Here is a 27,040-nt window from a genome sequence, read left to right as displayed (position 1 = left end):
GCGTACGGCTTCTGGGTCATGTGGCCAGCATGACTAAGCCGCTTCTGGCGAACCAGAGCAGCGCACAGAAACGCCGTTTACCTTCCCGCCGGAGTGATACCTATTTATCTACTTGCACTTTGACATGCTTTTGAACTGCTAGGTTGGCAGGAGCAGGGACCGAGCAACGAGAACTCACCCCGTTGCGGGGATTCGAACCGCCAACCTTCTGATCGGCAAGTCCTAGCGCCACCCGCGTCCCTTATACACTCTGGTTAAAGCACACACACACAGAATCCTGGGAACTGTAGCTTAATCCTCACAGAGCTACCGTTCCCAGCACCCTTAACCAAACTGAGATCCCAGGATTATTGGAGGGGTGCTTTAAACATAGGCTGTGTTGCTGCTCTCAAGTGTTTGCACGTCAGCAAAACTCTGCAAATGAAGGCCCCCTATTCTGTGCATTAAATTCTTTCCAGGGGGTGACATTAGATTTTTGTTATCTCATCTCCCACCCCCTAGAATTGTAGCATTGGAACGGATCACGAGGGTCACTGAGTCCAACCCCCTGGAGTTGAGGATTCTTTTGTCCTGCGTGGGGCTCGAACCAAACACGATCCTGAGATTAAGATGTTGAGCTTTCATTTGCTTCATCCCATCAATCGTGTGTGTGGCACAATCTGGCATAGAATCCTGGTGGCGAGATCTGCAAATGTGAGCAGTTTAGGATACGGAGCAGATAGAACCATCGAATTGTAGAGTTTCACTGCCTTAGATTTCCCCGTGCCACAAAATCTCTGCCTGCCCACTATCCTCCAGATCGTTGCCACCCCACACGGAAACTCGGGACTTAAAGTGTGGATGGACAGCTCTCTTCAGGGGTGGGGCAGGGTGGGGCTGGCTAACGGAGGTACACGTTTAATCATCATGGTCGGGGCAAAGGTACTCTGTGGGATGTGATTCCTGTTGCTCTCTGCCCCGTGGGGAGGGGAGCTGAGATGATATATCAACGGGTTGTTGCACTTCCACCGGCCTGATTGCTCCAGCATCCCACAGGATGGGCACGGAGACAGCCGGGCACCTCCTGACGTTGCTCCTGGTACTCGAGGGCATTGCTGTAGGATGCCAAACAAGAGGTGAATCGTTCAGGTGAGAGGCGGTGTGGAAGGGAGCAGGAATGCGGGGATAGAGCTGCTGGGATCGGCTTTTGGTTACTGGAAAATAATTGTTGTTGTTTAGTCGTTTAGTCGTGTCCGACTCTTCGTGACACCCTGGACCAGAGCACGTCAGGCCCTCCTGTCTTCCACTGCCTCCCGCAGTTTGGTCAAACTCATGCTGGTAGCTTCGAGAACACTGTCCCACCATCTCGTCCTCCGTCGTCCCCTTCTCCTTGTGCCCTCCATCTTTCCCAACATCAGGGTCTTTTCCAGGGAGTCTTCTCTTCTCATGTGGTGGCCAAAGTCTTGGAGCCTCAGCTTCAGGATCCGTCCTTCCAGTGAGCACTCAGGGCTGATTTCCTTCAGAATGGAGAGGTTTGATCTTCTTGCAGTCCATGGGACTCTCAAGAGTCTCCTCCAGCACCAGAATTCAAAAGCATCCATTCTTTGGCGATCAGCCTTCTTTAGGGTCCAGCTTTCACTGAAAAATAGTAGAACACAGTAATAGAAGGTCACCAGTCTAGATGATTTAGATAAATTTATTGTCATTGTCCGTATATACACAGTATACACAACAACGAAAATCAAACACCCACCCAAAGACCGGGTTCACATATACATTTGCACGTATCTCCGAACTCTCATCCTATTTAGACATAATCTATAAAACATAACATAATCCAGAATATAGCATGACCTATTAAAAACGTAACATAACCTAAAACCTATCTCATTCCTTCCACTCCCTACTTACTAAACCTTGCAACTGGCCCTGAGATCATTATTTAGTGCAATCAGAGCTCTTGGATAGAAACTATTCAGAAGGCGTGTGGTTCGTGTTTTCATTGTCCTATATCTTCTGCCCGAAGGCAATAGTTCAAAGAAGTTGTGAGCAGGGTGGGTGGGATCTCTCAGAATATTATGTGACTTCTTCAAGATGCGAGACGTGAAGATCTCATCCAGGGTTGGTAGTCGGAGCCCAATAACGTTCTGGGCAATTTTAATTGTTCGCTGTAAAGCTTTTTTATCCGTTTCAGAGCTGCTCCCATACCACGATAATATACTATAGGTTAAGACACTCTCAATGGTACTATGATAATAGGACAGAAGTAGGTGCTGGGATAGATTCAGTCTCCTGAGCATTCTCAGGAAATACAACCTCCCCTGCACCTTCCTCACAACCATATTAACATTTGCAGTCCATGAGAGGTCCTCCGAGATATAAATGCCCATATAGATGGCTTTAAAAGAGGATGGGACAAATTGACAGAGGAGGAGAGGACTATCCGTGGCTCCTTACCTCTCTCGCCCTGACCTCGCCACAGTGATCCACGCGATGGTCACCTCCAGACTTGATTATTGTAACTCGCTCTACGTGGGGCTGCCCTTGAGACTGACCCAGAAACTCCAGCGGGTGCAGAATGCCGCGGCGAGACTCCTTACGGGGTCCTCGCCATGGGATCACATTCGCCCGGTGCTATACCAGCTGCACTGGCTCCCGGTGGAGTACAGGATCAGGTTTAAGGTGCTGGTTTTGACCTTTAAAGCCCTATATGGCCTAGGACCCTCGTACCTACGGGACCGCCTCTCCTGGTATGCCCCACGGAGGACCTTACGGTCTTCAAACAAAAACATCTTGATGGTCCCAGGCCACAGAGAGGTTAAGCTGGCCTCAACCAGAGCTAGAGCTTTTTCAGCTGTGGCCCCGATCTGGTGGAACGCTCTGTCACAAGAGACCAGGGCCCTGCGGGACTTGACATCTTTCCGCAGGGCCTGCAAGACAGAGCTGTTCCACCAGGCCTTTGGCCAAGGCACAGCCTGACCCCTTCCTTTGGTAATCCTCATAGAACTCTAGCCCAATGGTTGCCATTAATTTGATTTTGAATTGATTTTAAAATGAATTGATGTTAGAATGCTGCGTTACTTTATTGTTGTGAGCCGCTCTGAGCCCGGCTTCGTCTGGGGAGGGCGGGATATATATATAAAAAATATTTATTATTATTATTATTATTACTAGCCATGAGCTCTGCCTCCACAGTCAGAGGCATCACCTGCTTCTGAATACTAGTTGCTGGAAACCTCAGGAAGGGGAGAGCGGGCTCTTGTGTTCGAATCCTGTTTGCGGGGTTCTCATTGGGTTACCTGGTTGGCCACTGTGAGAACAGGATGCTAGACTAGATGAGCTCCCTTTGGCCTGAACCAGCAGGCTCTTTTGACGCATAAAGGATTTCCAGCCCCCTATTTTTGGGGTGCGGGGACAGGAAAGGGAGCAAAAGGGTAAACATATTGCGTTGGTTTTCCCCACAACAAGGGAGACCCTTTGTTGATCGAACAGAAAGTGGATGTTCAGAGGATACCACACTCTGCATTTTCGTGGCAACCCTGCGAACATGCCAATTAAGATGATGGTCCAGAACTTGCGAAGCTCTCTGGAGGTTTCTCCTTAACCTCTCCTATAATGTAGCCTTCCCCCGATCTGGTGAACCGCAGGCGTTTTGGACCACAACTCCCATTGTTGTTGTTGAGTCGTTTAGTCGTGTCCGCCTCTTCGTGACCCCCTGGACCAGAGCACGCCAGGCCCTCCTGTCTTCCACTGCCTCCCGCAGTGTGGTCAAACTCATGCTGGTCTCTTCGAGAACACTGTCCCACCATCTTGCCCTCTGTCATCCCCTTCTCCTTGCGCCCTCCATCTTTCCCAACATCAGGGTCTTTCCCAGGGAGTCTTCTCTTCTTATGAGGTGGCCAAAGTCTTGGAGCCTCGGCTTCAGGATCTGTCCTTCCAGTGAGCACTCAGGGCTGATTTCCTTCAGAATGGAGAGGTTGGATCTTCTTGCAGTCCATGGGACTCTCCAGAGACCCATTAGCCCCCAGCCAATACTCCAAGAATCCAAGCTGACAGGTGGACTTCCAACCTCTGTTGGAAAACTTCCAATGAAAGAAAGTTGACAGCCTCCTGAAGGAGTCCATTCCACTGTCGAACTGCTCTTAACCCTCAGAAAGTCTAGTCGGAATCTTTTTTGTTTTGGTTTGAATCTGTTAGTTCAAGTCCTCCCCCCTGGAGCAGCAGAGAACAAGCTTGCTCCATGTTCCATGGGGCAGCCCTTTAGATTTTTGAAGGGGGCTACCCTCTCAGTCCTCTCTTCTCCAGGCTAAATATACCCATCTCCCTCAACCGTTCCTCACAAGGCTGGGTTCCCAGACCCTTCATCTGCCTGTCTGCCCTTCGCTTCACAATTTCCACCTTGTCAATATCCCTCTCAAAATGGGGTACCCAGAACCCAGTGAATTCAGGGTCGCCTGGAACAGAATCTTCCAGCCATTAAAAGATCTGGGTGAAGAGGAAAGTTTCAAAATTCCTCCTGAAAGTGAGCAATGAGAGAGACAAGATACTCCTCAACTGGGAGGGCATTCCACAAATGGGGAACCAACACCAAAAAGGCCCTGTCAGGAGACTGTAGCACCAAGCAGACTTCTTTCTTTTATTCCTGGAGAAGCCCGAAGCCCCGGCCCCCAGCCTCTCCCCTCTTGTAAACCTACTTTGCTTAACCGAGTCCTCCTCACCCTTCGCACTTACTGTACCTTAGCCCATTACTTTCTGGTATTTATCGCTTTGCCGTTTCTTAATAATAATAATAATAATAATAATAATAATAATAATAATAATTTATTATTTATACCCCTCCCATCTGGCTGGGCTTCCCCAGCCAGAATGGGCGGCTTCCAACAAAATATTAAAATACCGTAATACATCAAACATTAAAAGCTTCCCTAAACAGGGCTGCCTTCAGGTGTCTTCTAAAAGTCTGGTAGTTGTTGTTCTCTTTGACATATGGTGGGAGGGCATTCCACAGGGCGGGTGCCACCACCGAGAAGGCCCTTGAACTTTATTGCTATGTCTTAGTCTAACTGGGCTGTTCTGAGCCTGTAGAGTATTATCCTCACAGTGACCTTTGGTTTGCTCCCACCTTGAACTTTGAGCAACGCCAACGCCCAGGTGGAGAGTCAGGGTCACCAGGTGAGAAGGAGGCTTCTTGAGACCAGTGTGCTAAGTAATGATGGGAAGGAACAACAGCCATGTCCCCAAGGGGTTGAGATCTGTGAAACAATGGAGGGCTTCTGTGCGTATGTGTGTTTTCTGCAACATCCCCTCGATGCAATCACGGTGCTTTAGCGGCAGAGTTATCCTGGGCCATCCACACTGCGTTTCTCTTCGGTCATCGTTCTGCGATGCTTCCCCAGTGCAAATCTTTGCTGCCAGAGGGAGGGGAACTTTGCGCTATAATGCAACGTAAGAACATACCGTATTCTAACTGAAAACAGCTTGCAGATACTTAATTGGCTTAGGATTTTATTTAAGGGATGAATTAACAGGTTTAATTTCATAATGTGAAGATCTAAGGATGCTAATGTTTAAGTTAAATTGTTTTAAGAACTACGATTTGGAAAACCGTTAAAAGGACACGCAATGAAATCCAACCAAAGGGAAAGCGAGGAAGTCACTTAATAAGGTTAATAAGTGTAATTTTTAATAAGGTTATGAATAATGTTTGGTTTATGTGCTTGTTTGTTTATAATGTTGTGAAAATCAATAAAAAAGATTGGGGGGGAAAGAACATGCCGTATTGGCCTGAATATAAGCCACACCCACAAATAAGCTGCACTTTTTAAATTCGGCAGCTTGGGGGAGGCTTGGGAGCTGGGGACGGGACGGGTACCGTTGCCCTGTGCTCCTGGCCTGTTTCCTGCGACGAAGGGAGCCGCGCCACTTTGCTGGTGGCGTAAGGTCACAAATATAAGCTGCACTTTAACTTTGCACGATCGGAATTTGGGAGGAAGAAGTGTGGTTTATATTCTGGCTAATACGGTACATTGCATTAGGACTGTCTAATCAACTTGTCCTCGCAGGGTCCGACCAGTTGCCTCAATGGGGAACCAGCAATCACAAGAGCAACACTCTCCTGTCCAGTGTCTTCCAGCAACTGGCGTTCAGAAGCCTCTGACCGTGGAGGCAGGGCATAGCCATCGTGGCTAGTGGTAGCCATCCATAGACTTGGTCCCCCATGAATTTGTCTAGTCCTCCTTGAAGGCCTTCTAAGTTACTGGCCATCCCTGCGGGTGGTGCTGTGGGTTAAACCACAGAGCCTAGGGCTTGCTGATCAGAAGGTCTGCGGTTCGAATCCCCGTGACGGGGTGAGCTCCCGTTGCTCGGTCCCTGCTCCTGCCAACCTAGCGGTTTGAAAGCACGTCAAAGTGCAAGTAGATAAATAGGTACCACTCCGACGGGAAGGTAAACGGCGTGTCCGTGTGCTGCTCTGGTTCGCCAGAAGCGGCTTAGTCATGTTGGCCACAGGACCCAGAAGCTGTGCGCTGGCTCCCTTGGCCAATAAAGCGAGATGAGCGCCGCAACCCCAGAGTCATCCGCGATTGGACCTAGCGGCCAGGGATCCCTTTATCTTTTACTATCAAAATAAAAAAAAATTCCTTCCAGTAGCACCTTAGAGACCAACTAAATTTGTTATTGGTACGAACTTTCGTGTGTATCTGAAGAAGTGTGCATGCACATGAAAGCTCATACCAATAACAAACTTGGTTGGTCTCTAAGGTGGTACTGGAAGGAATATTTTTATTTTGTTTCGACTATGGCAGACCAACACAGCTACCTACTTGCATCTAGAACTTTTGGTTGTTTAGTAGTTTAGTTGTGTCCGACTCTTCGTGACCCCCTGGACCAGAGCACGCCAGGCCCTCCTGTCTTCCACTGCCTCCCGCAGTTTGGTCAGACTCGTGCTGGTAGCTTCGAGAACACTGTCCCACCATCTCGTCCTCCGTCGTCCCCTTCTCCTTGTGCCCTCCATCTTTCCCAACATCAGGGTCTTTTCCAGGGAGTCTTCTCTTCTCAAGAGGTGGCCAAAGTCTTGGAGCCTCAGCTTCAGGATCTGTCCTTCCAGTGAGCACTCAGGGCTGATTTCCTTCAGAATGGATATCTAGAACTATGCAGTACTAGAAAAAGACTTTGTTTCAGCTGCCCAAGTCTTCCCACATTACTGGATGTCTGTGAGTTTTGGTGTCAGACGAAAGGGAGAAAACCTTTTGCTCTATCCATTTCCTCCGTGCTGTGCATCATTTTGTGAGCAACGATCGCGTTGCCTCTTACCTGGCTGTTCTCTAAACTAAACAGCCCCAAAGGCTGAAGCCTTTCTTCATAGCAGCAGTCACTGCATCCCCCCCCCCCCCATCATTTTGGTTGCCGTTTTCTAAACCCTTTCCCCAGCTCTACCCCATCCTATATAAGGCAAGGCTATATAAGGCGGGATGCGGGTGGCACTGTGGGTTAAACCACAGAGCCTAGGACTTGCCGATCAGAAGGTTGGCGGTTCGAATCCCTGCAATGGGGTGAGCTCCCGTTGCTTGGTCCCTGCTCCTGCCAACCTAGCAGTTCGAAAGCACGTCAAAGTGCAAGTAGATAAATAGGTACCGCTCTGGTGGGAAGGTAAACGGCGTTTCCATGCACTGCTCTGGTTTGCTAGAAGCGGCTTAGTCATGCTGGCCACATGACCCAGAGGCTGTATGCCGGCTCCCTCGGCCAGTAAAGCGAGATGAGCGCCGCAACCCCAGAGTCAGTCACAACTGGACCGGGGTCCCTTTACCTTAAAAGAACGGCACGCAGGATATCAGCAATTTTATTTTCAGTTCCTCCCCTAATTATCCCTGGTGTGTAATTCTCCTTTTCTGCAGCTGCAGCCCGCTGGGTCGACATTCATGCTGCTTTTGTGGAAGGGACCTGAGAAGCATTTAAGGCTTATGGGGTTATTACCCTTTTAACTCTTTGTTCCTCTGTTTCAGGGCAAATCAGTTCCTTGGGGCTGAGCTACCATCAAAGCCTTTCACAGCAAAATGTAAGTGACGACAACTGCTTCCCGGACGAGGCTAGAAGGCTCTCCTTCCCTGCCCTCTCTCATATAACGCCCTCTCTCATATAACTCTCTTATAAAGCTCAGGCATGTCCAAAGTCCGTTTCGGGGGCCTAATCTGGCCCCTGTGGCAGTTTATTTCCTGGGGTAAAATACTAAGAAAAAACTTCAGCAACTTCAACCCTAAAAAAAGGTCAACAACTTTGAAATACAGTGGTACCTCGGGTTAAGTGCTTACGGTAATTCGTTCCGGAGGTCCGTACTTAACCTGAAACTGTTCTTAACCTGAAGCACCACTTTAGCTAATGCGGCCTCCCGCTGCTGCTGCTGCACTGCCACCATGCGATTTCTGTTCTCATCTTGAAGCAAAGTTCTTAACCCAAGGTACTATTTCTGGGTTAGCGGAGTCTGTAACCTGAAGCATATGTAACCTGAAGCGTATGTAACCCGAGGTACCACTGTATACTTGGAGTCAAGTGTGGATTTCATGCTCTTTATTCAGCTCATAGTAGTGAGGAATGGAAGTTCCCCCCAAATGTCTGCTTTATATACATTATTTAGACAATGGGCCCCATGTGATTGGCTAGTTCCGGGATTCTCCTGTAGGCCAATCAGGTGGCAGATCCACTTCCACCTGGAGTTGGATTGGGCGGCTCCTGCGGACCAATCATTCTGGATCTTATTGTTCTAGGGCCGATCAGACTGCTGCATTCTGAATCCTATTGTTCTAGGACCAATCAGATGCTGCAATCCTATAAAAAGGTCAACAACTTTGGTCGGCCCCCATGGCCCTTCACTTCATCAAATCTGGCCCTCTTTGAAAAACGTTTGGACCCCACTAGCTGCAAATGAGGACTTTTCTGGGCGAAGTTGCCAACGGTGTTAGCATTTTGGGAACCTTTTGGCTAATCAGCGTCATGTTGATTTATCCTTTGGGATGGGATCCAGTAAGGCTGGGAATCCCCACGCAGACAATGCACGTGGCCCACGCTCCGTCAAACTGTTCTTGAGCGCGTGCAGAGCGTTCCCATCAAATGCCCCTGCCGACGCCATTCCCCACCCTGGACCTCCGGGACAGACAGCCTGCGCGCTGCCAAAATGCAGAAGGTGTTGAACCTTCGCAACTGCCGAGTTGGAAGGGACCCCCCAAAGGCCATCTAGTCCAGCCCCTTTCAGCGCCGGAGTCGTGCAGAAGTCTGGTCTTGGTTCCTGTGAGGATCCTGCAACTGCTGCAGCCCCTTATGCTTGCCTCCTCTCTTTCCACTCAGCCGCCCTCGCCAGCTGCGACTTCGATGACGCCGGCAGCCCGTTCTGTGACTGGACCCAGCCTAAGGATGACAGCGGGGACTGGATCCGAGGAGAGGGGAAGAAGCCCGGGGAAAGCCCTGGACCGCCAGGAGGGGTCCCCGAACGGAGTACGTTATAAGAATTTAATAATAATAATAATAATAATAATAATAATAATAATAATAATAATAATTATTATTTTTTATTTATACCCCACCCTCCCCAGCCAGAGCCGGGCTCAGGGCAGCTAACACCAATAAAATCACAATAAAAACATAAGGGGTGGGGAACCAATTTAAAATACAGGTTAAAATGTAGTTTAAAATGCAGCCTCATTTTAAAGTGCCGTATTTTTCGCTCTATAACACGCACCCAACCATAACACGCACATAGTTTTTAGAGGAGGAAAACAAGAAAAAAAATATTCTAAACGAAACAGTGGATGTATGATTTTTGTGGTTCATTCTGTGGCCACAGACATGTGATCTGATGGTAAGTTTGGGGTAGCCCAATGCAAAAATCCTGAGGATCCATGTGGATCCGTGCTTTGTAACCACGTTTTTGCACCACTGCGGCCCCAGGCAACAGTGGGTGCGTGATTTTTTGGGTGCAAGCTGTAGCCATGGACATGCTATGTGATCTGATGGTGAATTTGGGGTGACCCAATGCAAAAATCCTGAGGATCCATGTGGATCCGTGCTTTGTAACCAGGCTCTCTGTCCCTCTCTTCTCCCCACTCAGCGGCCCTTCTCCCGCTTTGCTGTTTCAAAGCGAGCCACGGAGGAGGGAAGCAAGGGGAACAATGGATCCTCTGCTCACGACTGCAGCAGATCCCCCCACCACCCGTAGGCATTCGCTCCATAACACGCACAGACATTTCCCCTTACTTTCTAGGAGGAAAAAAGTGAGTGTTATGGTGCAAAAAATACGGTAGCTGATAAATCCAGACCATAAAAGGGGAGGGAAACATAAGGGTCAGACTGAGTCCAAACCAAAGGCCAGGCGGAACAGCTCTGTCTTGCAGGTCCTGCGGAAAGATGTCAAGTCCCGCAGGGCCCTAGTCTCTTGGGACAGAGAGTTCCACCAAGTCGGGGCCAGTACTAAAAAGGCCCTGGCCCTAGTTGAGACCAATCTAACCACCTTGCGACCTGCGACCTCCAAAATGTTGTCAATTGTGGACCTTAAGGTCCTCCGCGGGGCATACCAGGAGAGGCGGTCCCGTAGGTACGTGGGTCCTAGTACAGGAGAACAATCCCGAAGCCATTTTGACTCTCCCAAATTGACCTCAAATATTTCTCTTCAAGGAGGAAGGAAATGGGGAAAGCTTTCCAATGGTCTTTGGGGCTTAACACCTCCCTTTTTCAAATACAGTCTGGCAAGTATCTGTTAAGCTGAGCACACTATCAATATCAGGAACTAAGTAATTACCATCTCCAAGGAATGGCCACGCTACCCAGAAAAGGCAATTGATAAGGCATGATCAGATATCCTGGCAGACAGCAGAGAAGCAACACACCCAAATTTCTGCTGGGGACCACCGCTTTCTGCGATGTATGTATGATGTTTTGGGGGGTGGTCTTGACCTACAGGGGAGGCAGTTTCAAAAGTCTATATAAGAACTTGCAAACCAATGTTCTGGGTTCCTCTCGCCCCGCCCTGCGTGGGGTGAGTGGGGAACCCTGTAGCAACAGTTCAATAAAGATCAGGCTTACTAGCCACTTTGCTTCTCAATATTCTCTGGTTGGCCTCTGTTATTTTCTCCTACTGATAGGGAACCTATATAAGGACTATACGGGCTCTTGGGTACCCCATAAAGGACAAAGGAGCAGTTTTATTCTTATAGCAGAGTAATAATAATAATATTTTTTTATTTATACCCCGCCCTTCCTGGTTCAGGAAACCGGGCTCAGGGTGACTAACAACAAATTTAAAACACTTAATTGATGCTATAAAAAAGCATAAAATACGATAAATAACAATAAAATCAAGAATCAAAAATCAATATAGGGGGAAATTCCATCCAATAAACATTAGATGATCACCAGGGCTAGCTGGCTAAATTAGTCCCACTTGGACCAGTGAGGAGACCAGGGGAGAATTAGCTGTGGGGTCTCAGAGCGGGTAATCTTCATAAAAAGGGAAGGAAGAGGAATAAAAGATCAGGCTAAGTTCAAATTGAAAGCCAGGCGGAATAGCTCTGCCTTACAGGCCCTGCGGAAGGAAGTTAAATCCTGCAGGGCCCTGGTCTCATCGGACAGAGCATTTCACCAAGTCGGAGCCACCACCGAGAAGGCCCTGGCCCTGGTGGAGGATATCTTTCCAAAGCCCCCCTGCTCCAGAGGAAGGCCTGGCTTGCTTTGAGGCTGGAGGCTGCAGAACCGTCCCCAGGAGAAGGATAAAATCTGAATCCCACTTGCTTCAAACCACAGGAGGGGAGAGAGGCTCTTGTGTTCGAATCCTGCCTGTGGGTTTCCCTACTGAGGCATCTGGTCGGCCACTGTGAGAACAGGACCCTGGACTAGAGGGGTGAAATCAGGCGCTTCTCATGTTCTTAGGAAATCGTATCAGGGAGTGTGGAGAGAGTGGACAGAGGTTTTCCTCCTTTCGTAACCCCGGAACTCAGGATCAATAAAATGGAAGGTTCAGGGCAGAGATGACGAAATCTTCCTTCCAGCAATGTATGATTAAGATCTTAAGGAAATAAGAAGGGTGCTACTGGATCGGGACCGAAGTCTGTCAAGTCCAGCATTCCGTCCTCATGTTGTGAGAATTTTAAGGTCTTAGATATGTAATAAATGTTCATAAATGTACCAAGCAAACACGGACATAAATATATAAACCACATGTCTGAAAACCCCACAGAAAAAAAGTCCTGAACAAATTGACCTCAAATATTTCTCTGCAAGGTCAAACTGGGAACCTCCCCATTGTCTTTTCCTTCACAAATCCTGTCTTAAGGGCACATTTAAGATATGAATAGGGTGTGAGCCTGTGACCTGGCCCAGGAACTAAGTATTTGTCCTTACAAAAGACTGGCCAGGCTCCCCAGGCAATCCAATCAAGTGAGCATTAAGAGGTAACCTGCCAGACAGGAGGAAAAACAACTCAGATTGTTTTGTTGTAGACTGCACTCAGATTTCTGTTGTAGACCGCCTCTTCTGTGATGTAGGTATGATGTTTCTGGGGGTGGTCTTGAACTCCAGGGCTGGCAATTTAAATGTCTATATAAGGGCGGACACACCTGGGTTCTGGGTCCTCCTTCTCCTGCGTGTGAGGGGAGCCCCCTGTTGCAACAGATCAATAAAGATCAGGCTTACGAGCTGCTTTGCTTCTCAATATTCTCTGGCTGGCCTCTGTTATGTTCTTTGACCAATGGAGAACCTGCAAAGGACTCTGTTAGGGCTCTTGTGTCCCCCATAAGGAAATAAGGCCAGATTTCTGTTTATTACATTCGCAAACATGACCTGAGGGTAACGCGACACTCTATGAGTCCTGGAAGTTGGTCCTCAGAGATATACAGCCTCTGATACAGAGCATCGTGGCTTATAGACATTGAGAGCCTTCTCCTCCACCACCAATTTGTCTAATCCTCTTTTAATCAAGATTGGTGGCCTCCTGCCGGGCAATTTCCATAGTTTAACTTTGCACCGTACTTTATTCTATCTGTATTGAACAGTTAATGGTTAATGGAGGCCTGTTTATAACATCTGTATGGTTTTTATTGTCCAGTTTTATGTTTTTATTGCTCTGAACAGCGTCTCCACCCCCATCCTTCTGCCCGGACATTGAGGTCCAGCTCCGAGGGCCTTCTGGCAGTTCCCTCCCTGCGAGAAGCCAAGTTACAGGGAACCAGGCAGAGGGCCTTCTCGGTGGTGGCGCCCACCCTATGGAACGCCCGCCCTGTGGAATAATAATTTATTATTTATACTCCACCCATCTGGCTGGGTTTCCCCAGCCACTCTGGGCGGCGTCCAACAGAATATTAAAATACAATAGTCTATTAAACATTAAAAGCTTCCCTAAACAGGGCTGCCTTCAGATGTCTTCTAAAGGTCTGGTAGTTGTTTTTCTCTTTGACATCTGGTGGGAGGGAGTTCCACAGGGCGGGCGCCACCACCGAGAAGGCCTGTTGGATCTGTTTCCTACTCATTTGAATCCGTCGGTTCGGATCCTGCCCTCCAGAGCAGGTAAATGCACACCATCGCTGTCCCCGCATGAAACGAGCGACTTCTCACCCCATTCCAGGAGGCCATTACGTCTACCCGGAGGAAGGAGCATCCGTCCTGTTGCAGAGCCCGGATCTGGACCCGGCCGCGCCAGAGACCTGCGTCGAGTTCCTCTACTACCTGTACAGCCTAGACAGCAAGGGCCAGCTGGCGGTGAAAGTTCAATATCCTTCGGGGAACTCCTCCACCCTGTGGACACGGAGAGGGATGGAGAGTTCGTCTTGGCTACTGGGAGCGGTGACTATCCAGAATCCATCGCAACGCCCCTTCAAGGTAAGCGGTGTCGCTGCTTTCGAGGAGACGTTTCAGTGTGGGTGGTGTAGAGCGCTGGGCCGAGACCTGGGAGACCTCCCACTCAGCCATTAAGCTCACTTGAAATGGAAAAGGACAATTTAATGAAGAAATAAACGATTCAGGCTCCTCGCAGGGTTCTCCCATATTTGCAATTCTTAAAATGGAAGGTGGGTTTTTTCCTCTCATTTTCACCCCCAATCTCCCATTCCAGTTCCTTGCAAAACCTTTTCAGCACCTGCTAAAAACATTTTTTTTTCTTATTTAGGCAAGCCTAAAAAAAGATAGGTAAAAACTCTATTCCATTTAGCCACGACCGGTTTTTAAAATAATATTTGGAATATCTCAAATGGTTGATTTTTTAACTGTTCTTCCTGATAATTTTATGGCTTTCTGTAAACCGCTTTGTTTGTTTCCCACGAGCAAACGTTGTGTACGTTTTATGATGTAAAATAAACATAATAAAATAATAAATTCCCGTTAGCAATAAAAGAGCACTGATCCGATGTAGCGGAGCAGACATTGCCAAGTTTACCTTAGGATGCGGAAGAGCTGAGCTCGGTGTAAACGTCTGTTGTAGGAACCTCATCGGTTTCTTACAAACCTTGTTTTATTTATTTTTAAACGTGCAATCTGTGGCCAGTTTTCTTGCAGCTCAGTTCAGGCATGGGCGGAGAGACTGAGCAGATGCCGTGAGCTCGGATTTGTGGTTGCAGCTCAGCTCTTGGAAAGCTTCTGCTAACTGGAATAATAATAATAAATAATAATAAATAATAACAACAACAACAACAACAAAAAACACTAAAATACAATAACCTATTAAACATTAAAAGCTTCCCTAAGCAGGGCTGCCTTCAGATGTCTTCTAAAAGTTTGGTAGTTATTTTTCTCTTTGACATCTGGTGGGAGGGAGTTCCACAGGGCGGGCGCCACCACCGAGAAGGCCCTCTGCCTGGTTCCCTGTAATCTGGCTGCTCGCAGGGAGGGAACCACCAGAAGACCCCTGAGCTGGACCTCAGTGGGCAGTCTGTGGGCAGGGAGGGTCTCATCCTGCGCACCAGATGGAGCTGGTAGACAGCTGCCCTGGACACAGAACTAACCTTCGCCTCCATGGACAGCTGTGAGTCCAGAACGACTCCCAGGCTGCGCACCTGGTCCTTCAGGGGCACAGTTGCCCCATTCAGGACCAGGGAGTCCTCCACACCTGCCCACCTCCTGTCCCCCCAAAACAGTCCTTCTGTCTTGTCAGGATTCAACCTCAATCCGTTAGCCGCCATCCATCCTCCAACCGCCTCCAGACACTCACACAGGACCTTCACCGTCTTCACTGGTTCCGATCTGAAAGAGGTAGAGCTGGGTATCATCCGCATATTGATGGACACCCAGCCCAAACCCCCTGATGATCTGTCCCAGCAGCTGCATGTAGATGTTGAAAAGCATGGGGGAGAGGAGAGAACCCTGAGGCACCCCACAAATGAGAGCCCAGGAGTCTGGACACTCATCCCCCAACACTACTTTCTGGACACGGCCCAGGAGGAAGGAGCGGAACCACTGTATGACAGTGCCCCCAGCTCCCAGCCCCTCTAGATGGTCGAGAAGGATGTCATGGTCGATGGTGTCAAAAGCCGCTGAGAGATGCAGCAGAAGGGTGAATTGCTCCTTTCGCCCCCAGGGAGCTCCGCCGATCCCCACGCCGGTTCCCGAGGGCCCTCACGGAGCCTCGCTTTGTTGTGCAAACTACCGCTTTGAGAAAATGCACAAGAACCATAGAATTATGGACTTGGAAAGGGACCCCCAAGGGTCATCTAGTCCAACCCCCTTCAGTGCAGGGCTCACAGCTACAGAATCCTTGACCATCCCACCTCTGCTTAAAAGCCCCCAGGGAATGGCAGTCCACCACCTTCCAGGCGAACCCAGTTCCACTTTTCATTCTCTCTCTCTCTGCCCACACAGGTTGTTTTCGCTGCCACCCAGGTCAAGACCGAAGAAATCACCATCGCTCTGGACAGCATCTCCGTCAGGATCGGGCCTTGTGCACGTAAGCGCCCCTGTTCTAGGTCTCCTCCCCTCAGGAAGAATATGGGCTTTTTGCTGTTATTATTGCGGCAAGCGGGTGCTGGTTCCTGAGGTTGCCAGACCCTCCCTGCCCGCAGACTGTCTGGCCAGAGTGGCGCATGCTCTGGTTATCTCCCGCTTGGACTACTGCAATGCGCTCTATGTGGGGCTACCTTTGAAGGTGACCCAGAAACTGCAACTAATCCAGAATGTGGCAGCTAGACTGGTGACTGGGAGCGGCCCCTGAGACCATATAAGACCAGTCCTGAAAGAACTACATTGGCTCCCAGTACGTTTCCAAGTACAATTCAAAGTGTTGGTGCTGACCTTGAAAGCCCTAAACGGCCTCAAAGGCCCAGTAGACCTGAAGGAGCGTCTCCACCCCCATCGTTCTGCCCGGACACTTAGGTCCAGCTCCGAGGGCCTTCTGGCGGTTCCCTCCCTGCAAGAAGCGAGGTTACAGGGAACCAGGCGGAGGGCCTTCTTGGTGGTGGCACCCGCCCTGTGGAACGCCCTCCCATCAGATGTCAAGGAAATAAACAACTATCTGACTTTTAGAAGACACCTGAAGGCAGCCCTGTTTAGGGAAGCTTTTAATGTTTGACATTTTATTGTGTTTTTAATATTCTGTTGGCAGCTGTCCAGAGCAGCAGGGGAAACCCAGCCAGATGTACGGGGTATAAATAAATAAATAAATAAATAAATAAATAATAATAATAATTTATTATTTATGCCCTGCCCATCTGGCTGAGTTTCCCCAGCCACTCTGGGCAGCTCCTATTCGAATGTTAAAAACAAGTGGTGCAAGAGAGACTTTCCGTCTTCTTCCTCTGCTGCAGCCTGCGTGACCGGGTGCGATTTTGACAACGACGGCGACCTCTGCCAATGGGAGAATCCGGCTGATGGAGACGTCCAGTGGGAACAATGGGTTGGGGCCGGAGACCTGCCTGGAGTGGGGCCAGAGGACGACTTCTCGAAACCCGGCTGTGAGTCCTGAACATGTCAGAGTGTCCAAAGAGCCTTTAGCAGGATCAGGCCAAATGATCATTATTATTAATCATAATTTATCGTCGCCATCACTGCCTCTTAACCTCAACTACCTCGAAGGGTTGTTGTGAGGATCAAAACGAGGAGGTGGGGAGAGCCGCGTGTGCCACCTTGAGCTCCTGGGAGGAAAAGGCGGGACATAAATTATGGGATCATAGGGACCCCCAACGGTCATCTAGTCCAACCCCCTGCAATGCAGGAGTCGCAGATAAATAAATGCAACGAATAAATAGATATAAGGAAAAGGTAAAGGGACCCCTGACCGTTAGGTCCAGTCGTGGTCGACTCTGGGGTTGCGGCGCTCATCTCGCTTTACTGGCCGAGGGAGCCGGCGTTCAGCTTCTGGGTCATGTGGCCAGCATGACTGAGCCGCTTCTGGCGAACCAGCGCAGCGCATGGAAACGCCGTTTACCTTCCCGCCGGAGCGGTACCTATTTATCTACTTGCACTGGTGTGCTTTCGAACTGCTAGGTTGGCAGGAGCAGGGACCGAGCAACAGGAGCTCACGGGATTCGAACCGCCGACCTTCCGATCGGCAAGTCCTAGGCTCTGTGGTTTAACCCAAAGCGCCACCCGCGTCCCCCATAAATAGATATATAAATTTAGAAATAATTGCAGGCGGGAACCGATGCAGTCCCAGATTCGGACGAGCCTCCCCGGAGGATGACAGCCTTCTTCTTTCAAACCCCTCTGGCGCGTTTCTTCCCGTTAGAGCAGACCCTGACTTTCTCCAAATATCGCTCTTGCAGTTGGCTTCTACATGTTGCTCAATTCTCTGGGCGGCAGCGGCACGGCCCTCCTGAAGAGTCCCCTCTCCCAGTCCCTGGGATCCTGCCTCTCTCTCAGCTTCTACTATACCTTGCACGGCGTCTCCAACAACACAGGGCTGAGGGTGTACGCAGCACAACCAGGCAAGTGTCCAGAGACCTGTCGGGCCCGGGGAAAGGGTGCTGTTGGTGGCAGAAGTGGGATCCTGCCACATTCCTTCCCCTGCTTCCCAGAGCAGCCCTGGAGGAGAGCGAGGGACTGGCTAACGGAGGCGCCTATTTCTCTTCCCATTTTCGTGCGGAACAGGGGGTGACCTGGGACCCGCCTTGCTGAGTCTCGCAGGGGAACATGGACCCGACTGGAAACCGGGAAGAGCCGTCTACTCAGGGACATCAGAGAACATCCAGGTGAGGAGGGTGGTTTTCTCGGCACATATTTACAACCTGAGCATAAGACGGAGAAGCTCACGGCATTAAAACCCCAACGGACCTTGCTTTCCCATCAGTCGTAGATCTGGACCCTGTGCTGGGCCCAGGGGTGACCCGAGCAAAGCGGTCCAGGTCCGGTCCCGAATCCAAGGGTTCCACGAGGAGTCAGTCCGGCAGGGCCAAGGCAGGACACGAGGCAAGGTCAGGCACAGGATCACAGGCAGGACCCCTGGGGCGGGGTCCAGCGGCCTTTTATCTGTCGGGGTAATGGGCGGTCCTGATCCCCCAGTGACTCACCTCCCTGTTTCGCCTGAAGGCGAGCACTCAGGTCTCTCCTGCTCTCAGACCGCAGTCTCTGCAGCTCGGAAGATGTCAGTGGGTTACTAGACCCAGTGGCTGCCTCAGCCTCTCCTGACTCAACTGGTAATGGAGCCTCTGTAAGTGATGGCCCAGCTGGATCTGGTGCGGACTGAGACTCCTCTGGTTCCGAGTCTGAGCCTGAGTCCGAAGCCATCACAACCCAGCACGGAGCGGGCAGGGCTCTGAGTCTCCAGCTTCCAGCCTGCTTCCAGCTCAGCTCACCCAGTGTGGAGATAAGACCCACGCTTAGGTCCCCATCATAGATCACAGAATCCTAGAGTTGGGAGGGACCCCCAAGAATCATCCAGTCCAACCCCCTGCAATGTAGGAATACACAGCAGGGATCAAAGCTGCAACCTTGGCGGTCGTTTGCACTTGCGAAGTCCCATGTCTAGAAAGCACAGGTCTGAGAGATTTTCAGCTTTTCCCCGGGAAAAACTGCTCTTTAGTGCTGAATAGGAACAAACAACAATCCATGGAAAACCCGGCTGGCATTTGTTCCAATTCAGCAGTAGAGAGCAGGTTTCCCTGGGGGAATGAAGAGGGCAATGTGGTCAGGCGCTTAGTTGCAGCTCTGGCAATTTGGCTCACTCTTTGGGGGTGCTCAGGAGGACATGTGAATGGCCAGCTAAGGTCATCGTAGAATTCTAGAATTGTGGAGTTGGAAGGGGTACCCCGAGGGTCATCCAGCCGAACCCCACTGCAATGCAGGAATCTCAGCTGAAGCATCCAATGCATATGGCCATCCAAGCTAGACTGCTGACTGGGAGACCATATAACACCGGTCCTGAAAGACCTGCATTGGCTCCCAGGATGTCTCTGAGCACCATTCAAAGTGTTGGTGCTGACCTTGAAAGCCCTAAATGGCCTCAAAGGCCCAGTAGACCTGAAGGAGCGTCTCCACCCCCATCGTTCTGCCCAGACGCTGAGGTCCAGCTCCGAGGGCCTTCTGGTGGTTCCCTCCCTGCGAGAAGTGAGGTTGCAGGGAACCAGGCACAGGGCCTTCTCGGTGGTGGCACCCGCCCTGTGGAACACCCTCCCAGCAGATGTCAAAGAGAACAACAACCACCAGACTTTTAGAAGACATCTGAAGGCAGCCCTGTTTAGGGAAGCTTTTAATGTTTAATAGGTTATTGTATTTTAGTGTTCTGTTGGAAGCTGCCCAGAGTGGCTGGGGAAGCCCAGCCAGATGGGCGGGGTTTAAATAATAAATTATTATTATTATAACCTCTGCTTAAAAACCTCCAGTGGAGGAGAGTCTATCACCTCCCAAGGGAACAAATAAACTTGTCTGACTAGCTCAGCAACCTCCACGAGAGTCTAACTCTCCCTGGGCGCAGGACCCTGAGAACTGGGAGGAACTCAGGGCATCATCTAGACTGACCCTGGCAAAACACTGCGTTAAACGTACTGTGGGTCAAATCAGGAAACTGTGACTGTGGCATGGAGGGGCTGGCTGTGGGCCTCTCTGGTGGTCACCCTTGTCCTCCCTCTCCTAGTTCATCATCGAAGGCACCTATTCAGGGAAGCCTGGCGTCGCGGTGGACAGCGTGAGGATCTCGCCCTGCGAAGGTAAAATCCGCCCTGGTCATCTCTAGGCAAGGAGGGGAGGCGGATGTGGGGAGGGTGAGAGAGTTGGGCGGGCAGGCGGAAGAGGCGAACTGGGGGTCGCTCACCCCACGTGCTCCTTGCCCTCAGAGACTTTCACTGAGTGCAACTTCAACGACGCAGCGGACCCGTTCTGCGGCTGGCTGCAGCCCAGCGACAATGAGGCAAACTGGACGTGGACAAAGGGATACACACCGACAGAAGAGACGGGGCCCCCGGGCGACTATCCCGACGGCAGTAAGGAGCCAAGGAGGGCAAGGGGTGGGCTGGGCTCAGGAAAGCCTTGTCACGTGCCCCACATAAAAGTCACGTTGTGCTGGGCCCGGGGGTAATCCGAGCAACGCGGTCCAGGTCCGGTGCCGAATCCAAGGGTTCCACGAGGAGTCAGTCCGACAGGGCCAAGGCAGGAAACCAGGCAAGGTCAGGCACAGGATCACAGGCACGTTCTGGCAAACAGCAACATTGCTCCCGCAACCTGAGGTGGGGTCCAACAGCCTTTTATCTCTGTCGGGGTAACGGCCGGTCCTGATCTGACTCACTTCCCTGTTTTGCCTGAAAGCGAGCACTCCTCCTGCAAGTACTCCGGTCTCTCCTTCTCTCAGGCCTCAGTCTCTGCAACTCGGAGATGTTTGTGGGTTAATAGACCCAGAGGCCGCCTCAGGCTCCCCTGACCCAACCGGTAGTGGAGCAGCTGTAAGTGATGGCCCAGCTGAAGGCAACGAGGGAATCCCCACATCTGGAGCCAGGGCAGGCTCAGGCCCCTGACTCGGCCCAGCTGGTGCTTGTTGCAGGGGAACCTGTGCAGACTGGGACTCTTCAGGATCAGGCCCCAGACCTGGTTCAGATGCTGCCTGGGGCAAAGGATCCGGTGTGGACTGAGACTCCTCTGGTTCCGAGTCCGAGCCCCAGGCCATCACACACATCAGGGTTCAAGGGACTTCAGGCTTCTCTCCCCACCAGCTTGTCCCAGTTGGCACATGGAATCATAGAATTATAGAGTTGGAAGGGACCCATGAGAGTCATCTAGTCCAACGCCCGGCAATGCAGGAATCGCAACTAAAGAATTCCTGACAGGTGGCTTTCCAACCTCTGCTTAAATCCCACTGCCAAACAGCTCTTACCGTCAGGAAGTTTAGCCGGGGAGCAAGCTCTCTCCATCTTCCATGTGATACCCTTTTCAGATATTTAAAGGCGGCCGTCCTATCCCCTCTCGGTCTCCTCTTCTCAAGGCTGAACAAGCCCAGCTCCCCTATATGACTTGGTGGGTGTGGGTTTTGGCCCTAGGCTTGTTAACGGAGAAATCTGAGGGCTCCCTTGGTCAAAAAACAAGGACCCCAGCCAGGAATCCCAGAGCAAAACAGCAGCCAGTCGGCTTGGTCTTGATTGAAGACTGTCGCCACAGGACTCCCACCTGCCACAAGGTGGAACAAGGTGGAAGCCCCGAACAAAAGAGACCCCAAACTTTTATTAGTTGCTAATCCTCATGTTCCCCCCCCCAACTCCATCACTCATACATCACTAAAGGGGAGGTCTGGTGGCCGTGATCTGAGCATCCTGGACCCTGCCCCATGGTTCCCCTTGCCCTCCACCAAACATCCATCAAGTGTAACAAAAGAGATATTTACATTTCCCTGTTTCCAAGTTAATAGCGCCCTTTTGTTACTTCTGGAATGGCTACCTGTCTGGCATTCAGGTATCAGGAGGCCAGGGATTATCCCTCAGGCAGAGGGGCTGCTGAGGAGCTGAGCTCACCTGTCTATATGAATTTCTGAAGTTTTCCCAGTGAGCCAGTATATAGATCCATTGATCAGTGAATTCTTACATTTGGTATTGTGCAGCAAAGGCCCTTTGAATAGGCAGGAAGAAACTGTGATGAAGTGTTTTGTGGGGACAAATCACAAAAGTGATTGTGCTGGTTTTGGTAGTGGGCTGCATGTGCATGCTATCTGCTGGAGGGGCAACTCCCCCCAACCTATACATAAATTCCTGCAACAGGCTCAATGGTCAAGAGAGTGATTGGGGTGGGGGGGGGCTGCCCCCTTGCCCCCCTTCTCCTTCCCCAGAGGGCCACTACATCTACGTGGAAGCTGGTTGCACGAAGCCAGGCCAGGCCACGCGTCTGTCCAGCCGGGGCTTCTGCACGGACACCGACGCCTGCGTGGAATTCTACTACTACATGCACGGCATCGTGGAAGTCGACACGCAGCTCCGGGTTCTGGCGCACGGGCCGTGGGGACCCAGCACCCTCCTCTGGAGCCGGACCGGGATCCAAAGCCCCGCCTGGCTCTTGGGGTCTGTGACGGTGCCCTACGGGGGACCCCAACCCAGTAAGGTGAGTTGGAGGGGGGAAAGAGCCAGGAGGAAAGGCAGAGGGACCTGGACTCAAAAAGTTCGTTTGGCAAGATTTATATACCGCTTGATTGGGAAACAACAAAACCTCAAAGCGGTTTAACCAAAGGAATATAAACCCAGCTTTGACCTGACTTAACTGATATATATTGCAGATATGGACCACTTAAGAAATAATAATAATAATAATAATAATAATAATAATAATAATAATAATAATTTTTATTTATACCCCGCCCTCCCCAGCCAAGGCCGGGCTCAGAGTGGCTTACAAGCAATAATAAAAACAAGTTGAATGATTACAACTTAAAAACAAAATTAAAATACAACATCAAAATATTGAAACATTAAAATATTAAAATGTAGCCTCCTTGTAGGAGGAGAAGGAAAGGAAAAAAGAAAGAGGGGGAGGGAATCAAATTGGCTCCAAGCCAAAGGCCAGGCGGAACAACTCTGCCTTACAGGTCCTGCGGAAAGAGATCAGATCCCGCAGGGCCCTGGTTTCATGAGACAGAGAGTTCCACCAGGACGGGGCCAGTGTTGAGAAGGCCCTGCCTCTGGTTGAGGCTAATCTGACTTTCTTAGAGCCCGGGACCTCCAGGGTGTTGCTATTTATGGACCTTGAGGCTCTCCGTGGGGCATACCGGGAGAGGCGGTCCCGTAGGTACGAGGGTCCTAGGCCGTGAAGGGCTTTAAAGGTCAAAAGCAGCACCATAATAATAAGGAATTAATAACACATTTAATAACAGCAGCTGATAACGGGTATAGCCGAATTTTGGAGAACTTTGCAATTAATGAATAGCCATCACCGGTATGATATAGTCAGGCAAACAGACGTAATGGAAAAGTTGACACAAAAATTGAAGGTTGGAAGGGAAAGGGAAAGAACAAGACAATTTATACACTGTATGGTGTGATTTTATTAAATATACAAATTAAAGGACACATGGATAAAAAATATCTACAGCATATGTTGTGATGTGGCACAGATAAGCAGGCAGTAATATTTTGCTTGCTCTGCGTTTTCCGAACTGATTTACTGCAGAATCCTTTGAAATGGTTCACTGTAATCACCTCACTATTACGTACCGTACAGTAATCTGTTTTGCATTTACCAACATGGCCCTTTTTTGTCAGTCATGTCATGCTTCATGTGATAATGTTTCATGATGTATGTTTGCACAATGAATAGATCATAGAACGAAATACCAGAAAATAGCGACGATGATAATAACGATAGCGCTTTTTCTTCTAAAAAAAAATGTTAAGGGTACTGTCATTTTCCTACTCATACTGAAATACTGCCCCTCAATGAGGCCAAACTTAGATTCACAAAATGTTTAGGGATATGCGTAACCCCAGAAAAAAAGCACAGATGATAATGATATGATGATGATAATGATAATAATAATAATAATGATAATAATCATAATATTAATAATGCTGCCATGGAATTATTAGTATGAGCGATTGAAAGATTAAAAAGCATTAAACCAACAATAAACTTTTGTTCTGTGAACCACCCTGAAACCTCCGGGTATAGGGTGGGAAATAAATACTAATAATAATAATAACAATAATAATAATCTGAAGGCAGCCCTGTTCAGGGAAGTTTTCAATGTGTGACATTTTAATGTATTTTTCATCTTTGTTGGAAGCTGCCCAGAGTGGCTGGGGAAGCCCAGCCAGATGGGCAGGGTACAAATAAATTATTATTATTATTATTATTATTATTATTACAACAACTAAAAAACACATCAGCATTTTTAGATAGCTGGGCAGGTTTGTCTAAACAAAAATGTTTCGCAAAAGTCTCGCAAAGGCCCTTGCATGATATCAACAGGCAGGGAGTTCCAAGGTGCAGACTGATTTCTTGCGGACGCAGACTAGCTGTTGCTTGGCACCTGTGGCAGTGCCAGTTCCGCAGATCCAGGCTGTCGAGAGGGCACAGGTGGGGCAAAGTGATCTCACCTTACTCCCGTCCAGCCGACTGGCCACGGACAAGCTCAGGACGGTCTCGGCAGACCAGCAGTAGTAGATCTCCAGGGTTTCAGAGATGGGCATCTCCCAGCCCGGCCAAGAGGTGCCCACCTGGGACACTTCTTTACGCAAAGCTCTGCCGCCGAACTACGGTCCTCTCCATGAAGCAAAGCAGGGCGCTAGTCCTCATGGTGGTGACAGGAAGAGTGGGAGTCGGGTGCAGGCAAAGCCGCCTCCTCGCCCTCGACTGACCCCTTTGCTTTGGCGCAGGTCGTTTTCGAGGTGGTCCGGGGAAGCAACCCCTATATGGACGTGGCGCTGGACAACATTTCCATACGCAAGGGGGCCTGCGCAGGTGAGGCCGCGCGGGGCGATGGGGTGGGCAAGCGGCCGCCCCCAAGAACCCCCTTGCTCTTTCCACAGAGCCGTATTTGCCAGAATTCCCCAGGAAGAGGGAGGGATTGCTAAAGCGCTTTGGGAATTGTAGCGCCGGGAGGGGAACTCCCAGCATCCTTAGCGCACTACATTTCCCAGGGTTCCCTGGGGGAAGGCGGGGCTGAAGGGGGGTCATGGCGCTTTAAAGGAAGGGGGGAATGGAGACTGTAAATTTGATATGGGGGAGAAGCTTCAGGTACCCCCAAAATCCCATAAATACCCCACTCACTATGGACACTGTTTTTTCTCCTCCTTGCAGACTCTGGGACCACAATTCCCCCACCGACTTCCACAGCTGCCATATCAACCACCACAGGGAGACCCGGACCCATAACAACCTCCGGGGCCAGACCCACAACCACCACCAGTGGGACCGGCCCCACAACCACCAGTGGACCCAGCCCCATAACCACCACCAGTGGACCCAGCCCCATAACCACCACCAGTGGGCCCAGCCCCACAACCACTACTGGGACCAGCCCCACAACCACCAACGGGACCAGCCCCACAACCACCACCAGTGGACCCAGCCCCACAACCACCATTGGACCCAGCCCCACAACCACCATTGGACCCAGCCCCACAACCACCAGTGGACCCAGCCCCACAACCACCATTGGACCCAGCCCCACAACTACCACCGGGGCCAGCCCCACAACCACCACCAGTGGACCCAGCCCCACAACCACCATTGGACCCAGCCCCACAACCACCACTGGGCCCAGCCCCACAACCACCAGCGAACCCAGCCCCACAACCACCAGTGGACCCAGCCCCACAACCACCACCGGGGCCAGCCCCACAACCACTACTGGGACCAGCCCCACAACCACAACTGTGACTAACCCCACAACCACCAACGGGACCAGCCCCACAACGACAACTGGGACCGGCCCCACAACCACCAGTGGACCCAGTCCCACAACCACCAGCGGACCCAGCCCCACAACTACCACCGGGGCCACAACCACTAATGGGACCAGCCCCATAACCACCACCATTGGACCCAGCCCCACAACCACCACCATTGGACCCAGCCCCACAACCACCACCATTGGACCCAGCCCCACAACCAGCACGGGCGCCAGCCCCATAACCACCACCAGTGGACCCAGCCCCACAACCACCACCGGGGCCACAACTACCAATGGGACCAGCCCCACAACCACCACTGGGGCCAGCCCCATAACCACCACCATTGGACCCAGCCCCACAACCACCATTGGACCCAGCCCCACAACCACCACCGGGGCCACAACTACCACCGGGGCCACAACCACCAATGGGACCAGCCCCACAACCACCACCAGTGGACCCGGCCCCACAACCACCACCAGTGGACCCAGCCCCATAACCACCACCATTGGACCCAGCCCCACAACTACCACCGGGGCCACAACCACCAATGGGACCAGCCCCACAACCACCACCATTGGACCCAGCCCCACAACCACCACGGGCGCCAGCCCCATAACCACCACCAGTGGACCCAGCCCCACAACCAGCACGGGCGCCAGCCCCATAACCACCACCAGTGGACCCAGCCCCACAACCACCACCGGGGCCACAACTACCAATGGGACCAGCCCCACAACCACCACTGGGGCCAGCCCCATAACCACCACCATTGGACCCAGCCCCACAACCACCATTGGACCCAGCCCCACAACCACCACCGGGGCCACAACTACCACCGGGGCCACAACCACCAATGGGACCAGCCCCACAACCACCACCAGTGGACCCAGCCCCACAACCACCACCAGTGGACCCAGCCCCATAACCACCACCATTGGACCCAGCCCCACAACTACCACCGGGGCCACAACCACCAATGGGACCAGCCCCACAACCACCACCATTGGACCCAGCCCCACAACCAGCACGGGCGCCAGCCCCATAACCACCACCAGTGGACCCAGCCCCACAACCACCATTGGACCCAGCCCCACAACCACCACCGGGGCCACAACTACCAATGGGACCAGCCCCACAACCACCACTGGGGCCAGCCCCATAACCACCACCAGTGGACCCAGCCCCACAACCACCACCATTGGACCCAGCCCCACAACCACCATTGGACCCAGCCCCACAACCACCACCATTGGACCCAGCCCCACAACCACCACGGGCGCCAGCCCCATAACCACCACCAA

At 51.1% G+C, this 27,040-nt stretch overlaps 2 protein-coding genes across 2 annotated transcripts in view; both read left to right on the top strand.

Annotated features, from left to right (window-relative positions):
• Positions 1-510: 510 nt before the first annotated feature.
• On the top strand, positions 511-18,232 carry LOC310692566 (zonadhesin-like; the record flags this gene model as incomplete). Its single annotated transcript, XM_083473513.1, has 9 exons — positions 511-1,128; positions 7,980-8,032; positions 9,316-9,462; positions 13,580-13,833; positions 15,805-15,889; positions 16,746-16,892; positions 17,703-17,864; positions 18,028-18,128; positions 18,227-18,232. Exons 1-9 carry the CDS (start codon positions 1,037-1,039, stop codon positions 18,230-18,232), a joined length of 1,047 nt encoding a protein of 348 aa, XP_083329639.1. The 5' UTR covers positions 511-1,036.
• The window catches only part of LOC310691913 (uncharacterized protein), a gene marked incomplete at its 3' end in the record, with an annotated part of 10,339 nt that continues 1,329 nt past the window's right edge, over positions 18,031-27,040 (top strand). Inside the window, exons 1-6 of the mRNA XM_083472181.1 lie at positions 18,031-18,128; positions 20,009-20,081; positions 20,208-20,354; positions 22,181-22,449; positions 24,717-24,801; positions 25,141-26,057. Of these exons, the coding sequence (XP_083328307.1) occupies positions 22,294-22,449; positions 24,717-24,801; positions 25,141-26,057 (1,158 nt within the window). The 5' untranslated portion in view covers positions 18,031-18,128; positions 20,009-20,081; positions 20,208-20,354; positions 22,181-22,293. The remainder of the gene's footprint in view (positions 18,129-20,008; positions 20,082-20,207; positions 20,355-22,180; positions 22,450-24,716; positions 24,802-25,140; positions 26,058-27,040) is intronic.

Source organism: Podarcis liolepis, assembly GCF_965112155.1.
Source record: "Podarcis liolepis genome assembly, chromosome: 13".
Taxonomy (NCBI): domain Eukaryota; kingdom Metazoa; phylum Chordata; class Lepidosauria; order Squamata; family Lacertidae; genus Podarcis; species Podarcis liolepis.
The sequence above is the reverse complement of the archived record's forward strand: the minus strand, read 5'-3'. Positions and strand labels throughout refer to the sequence as shown.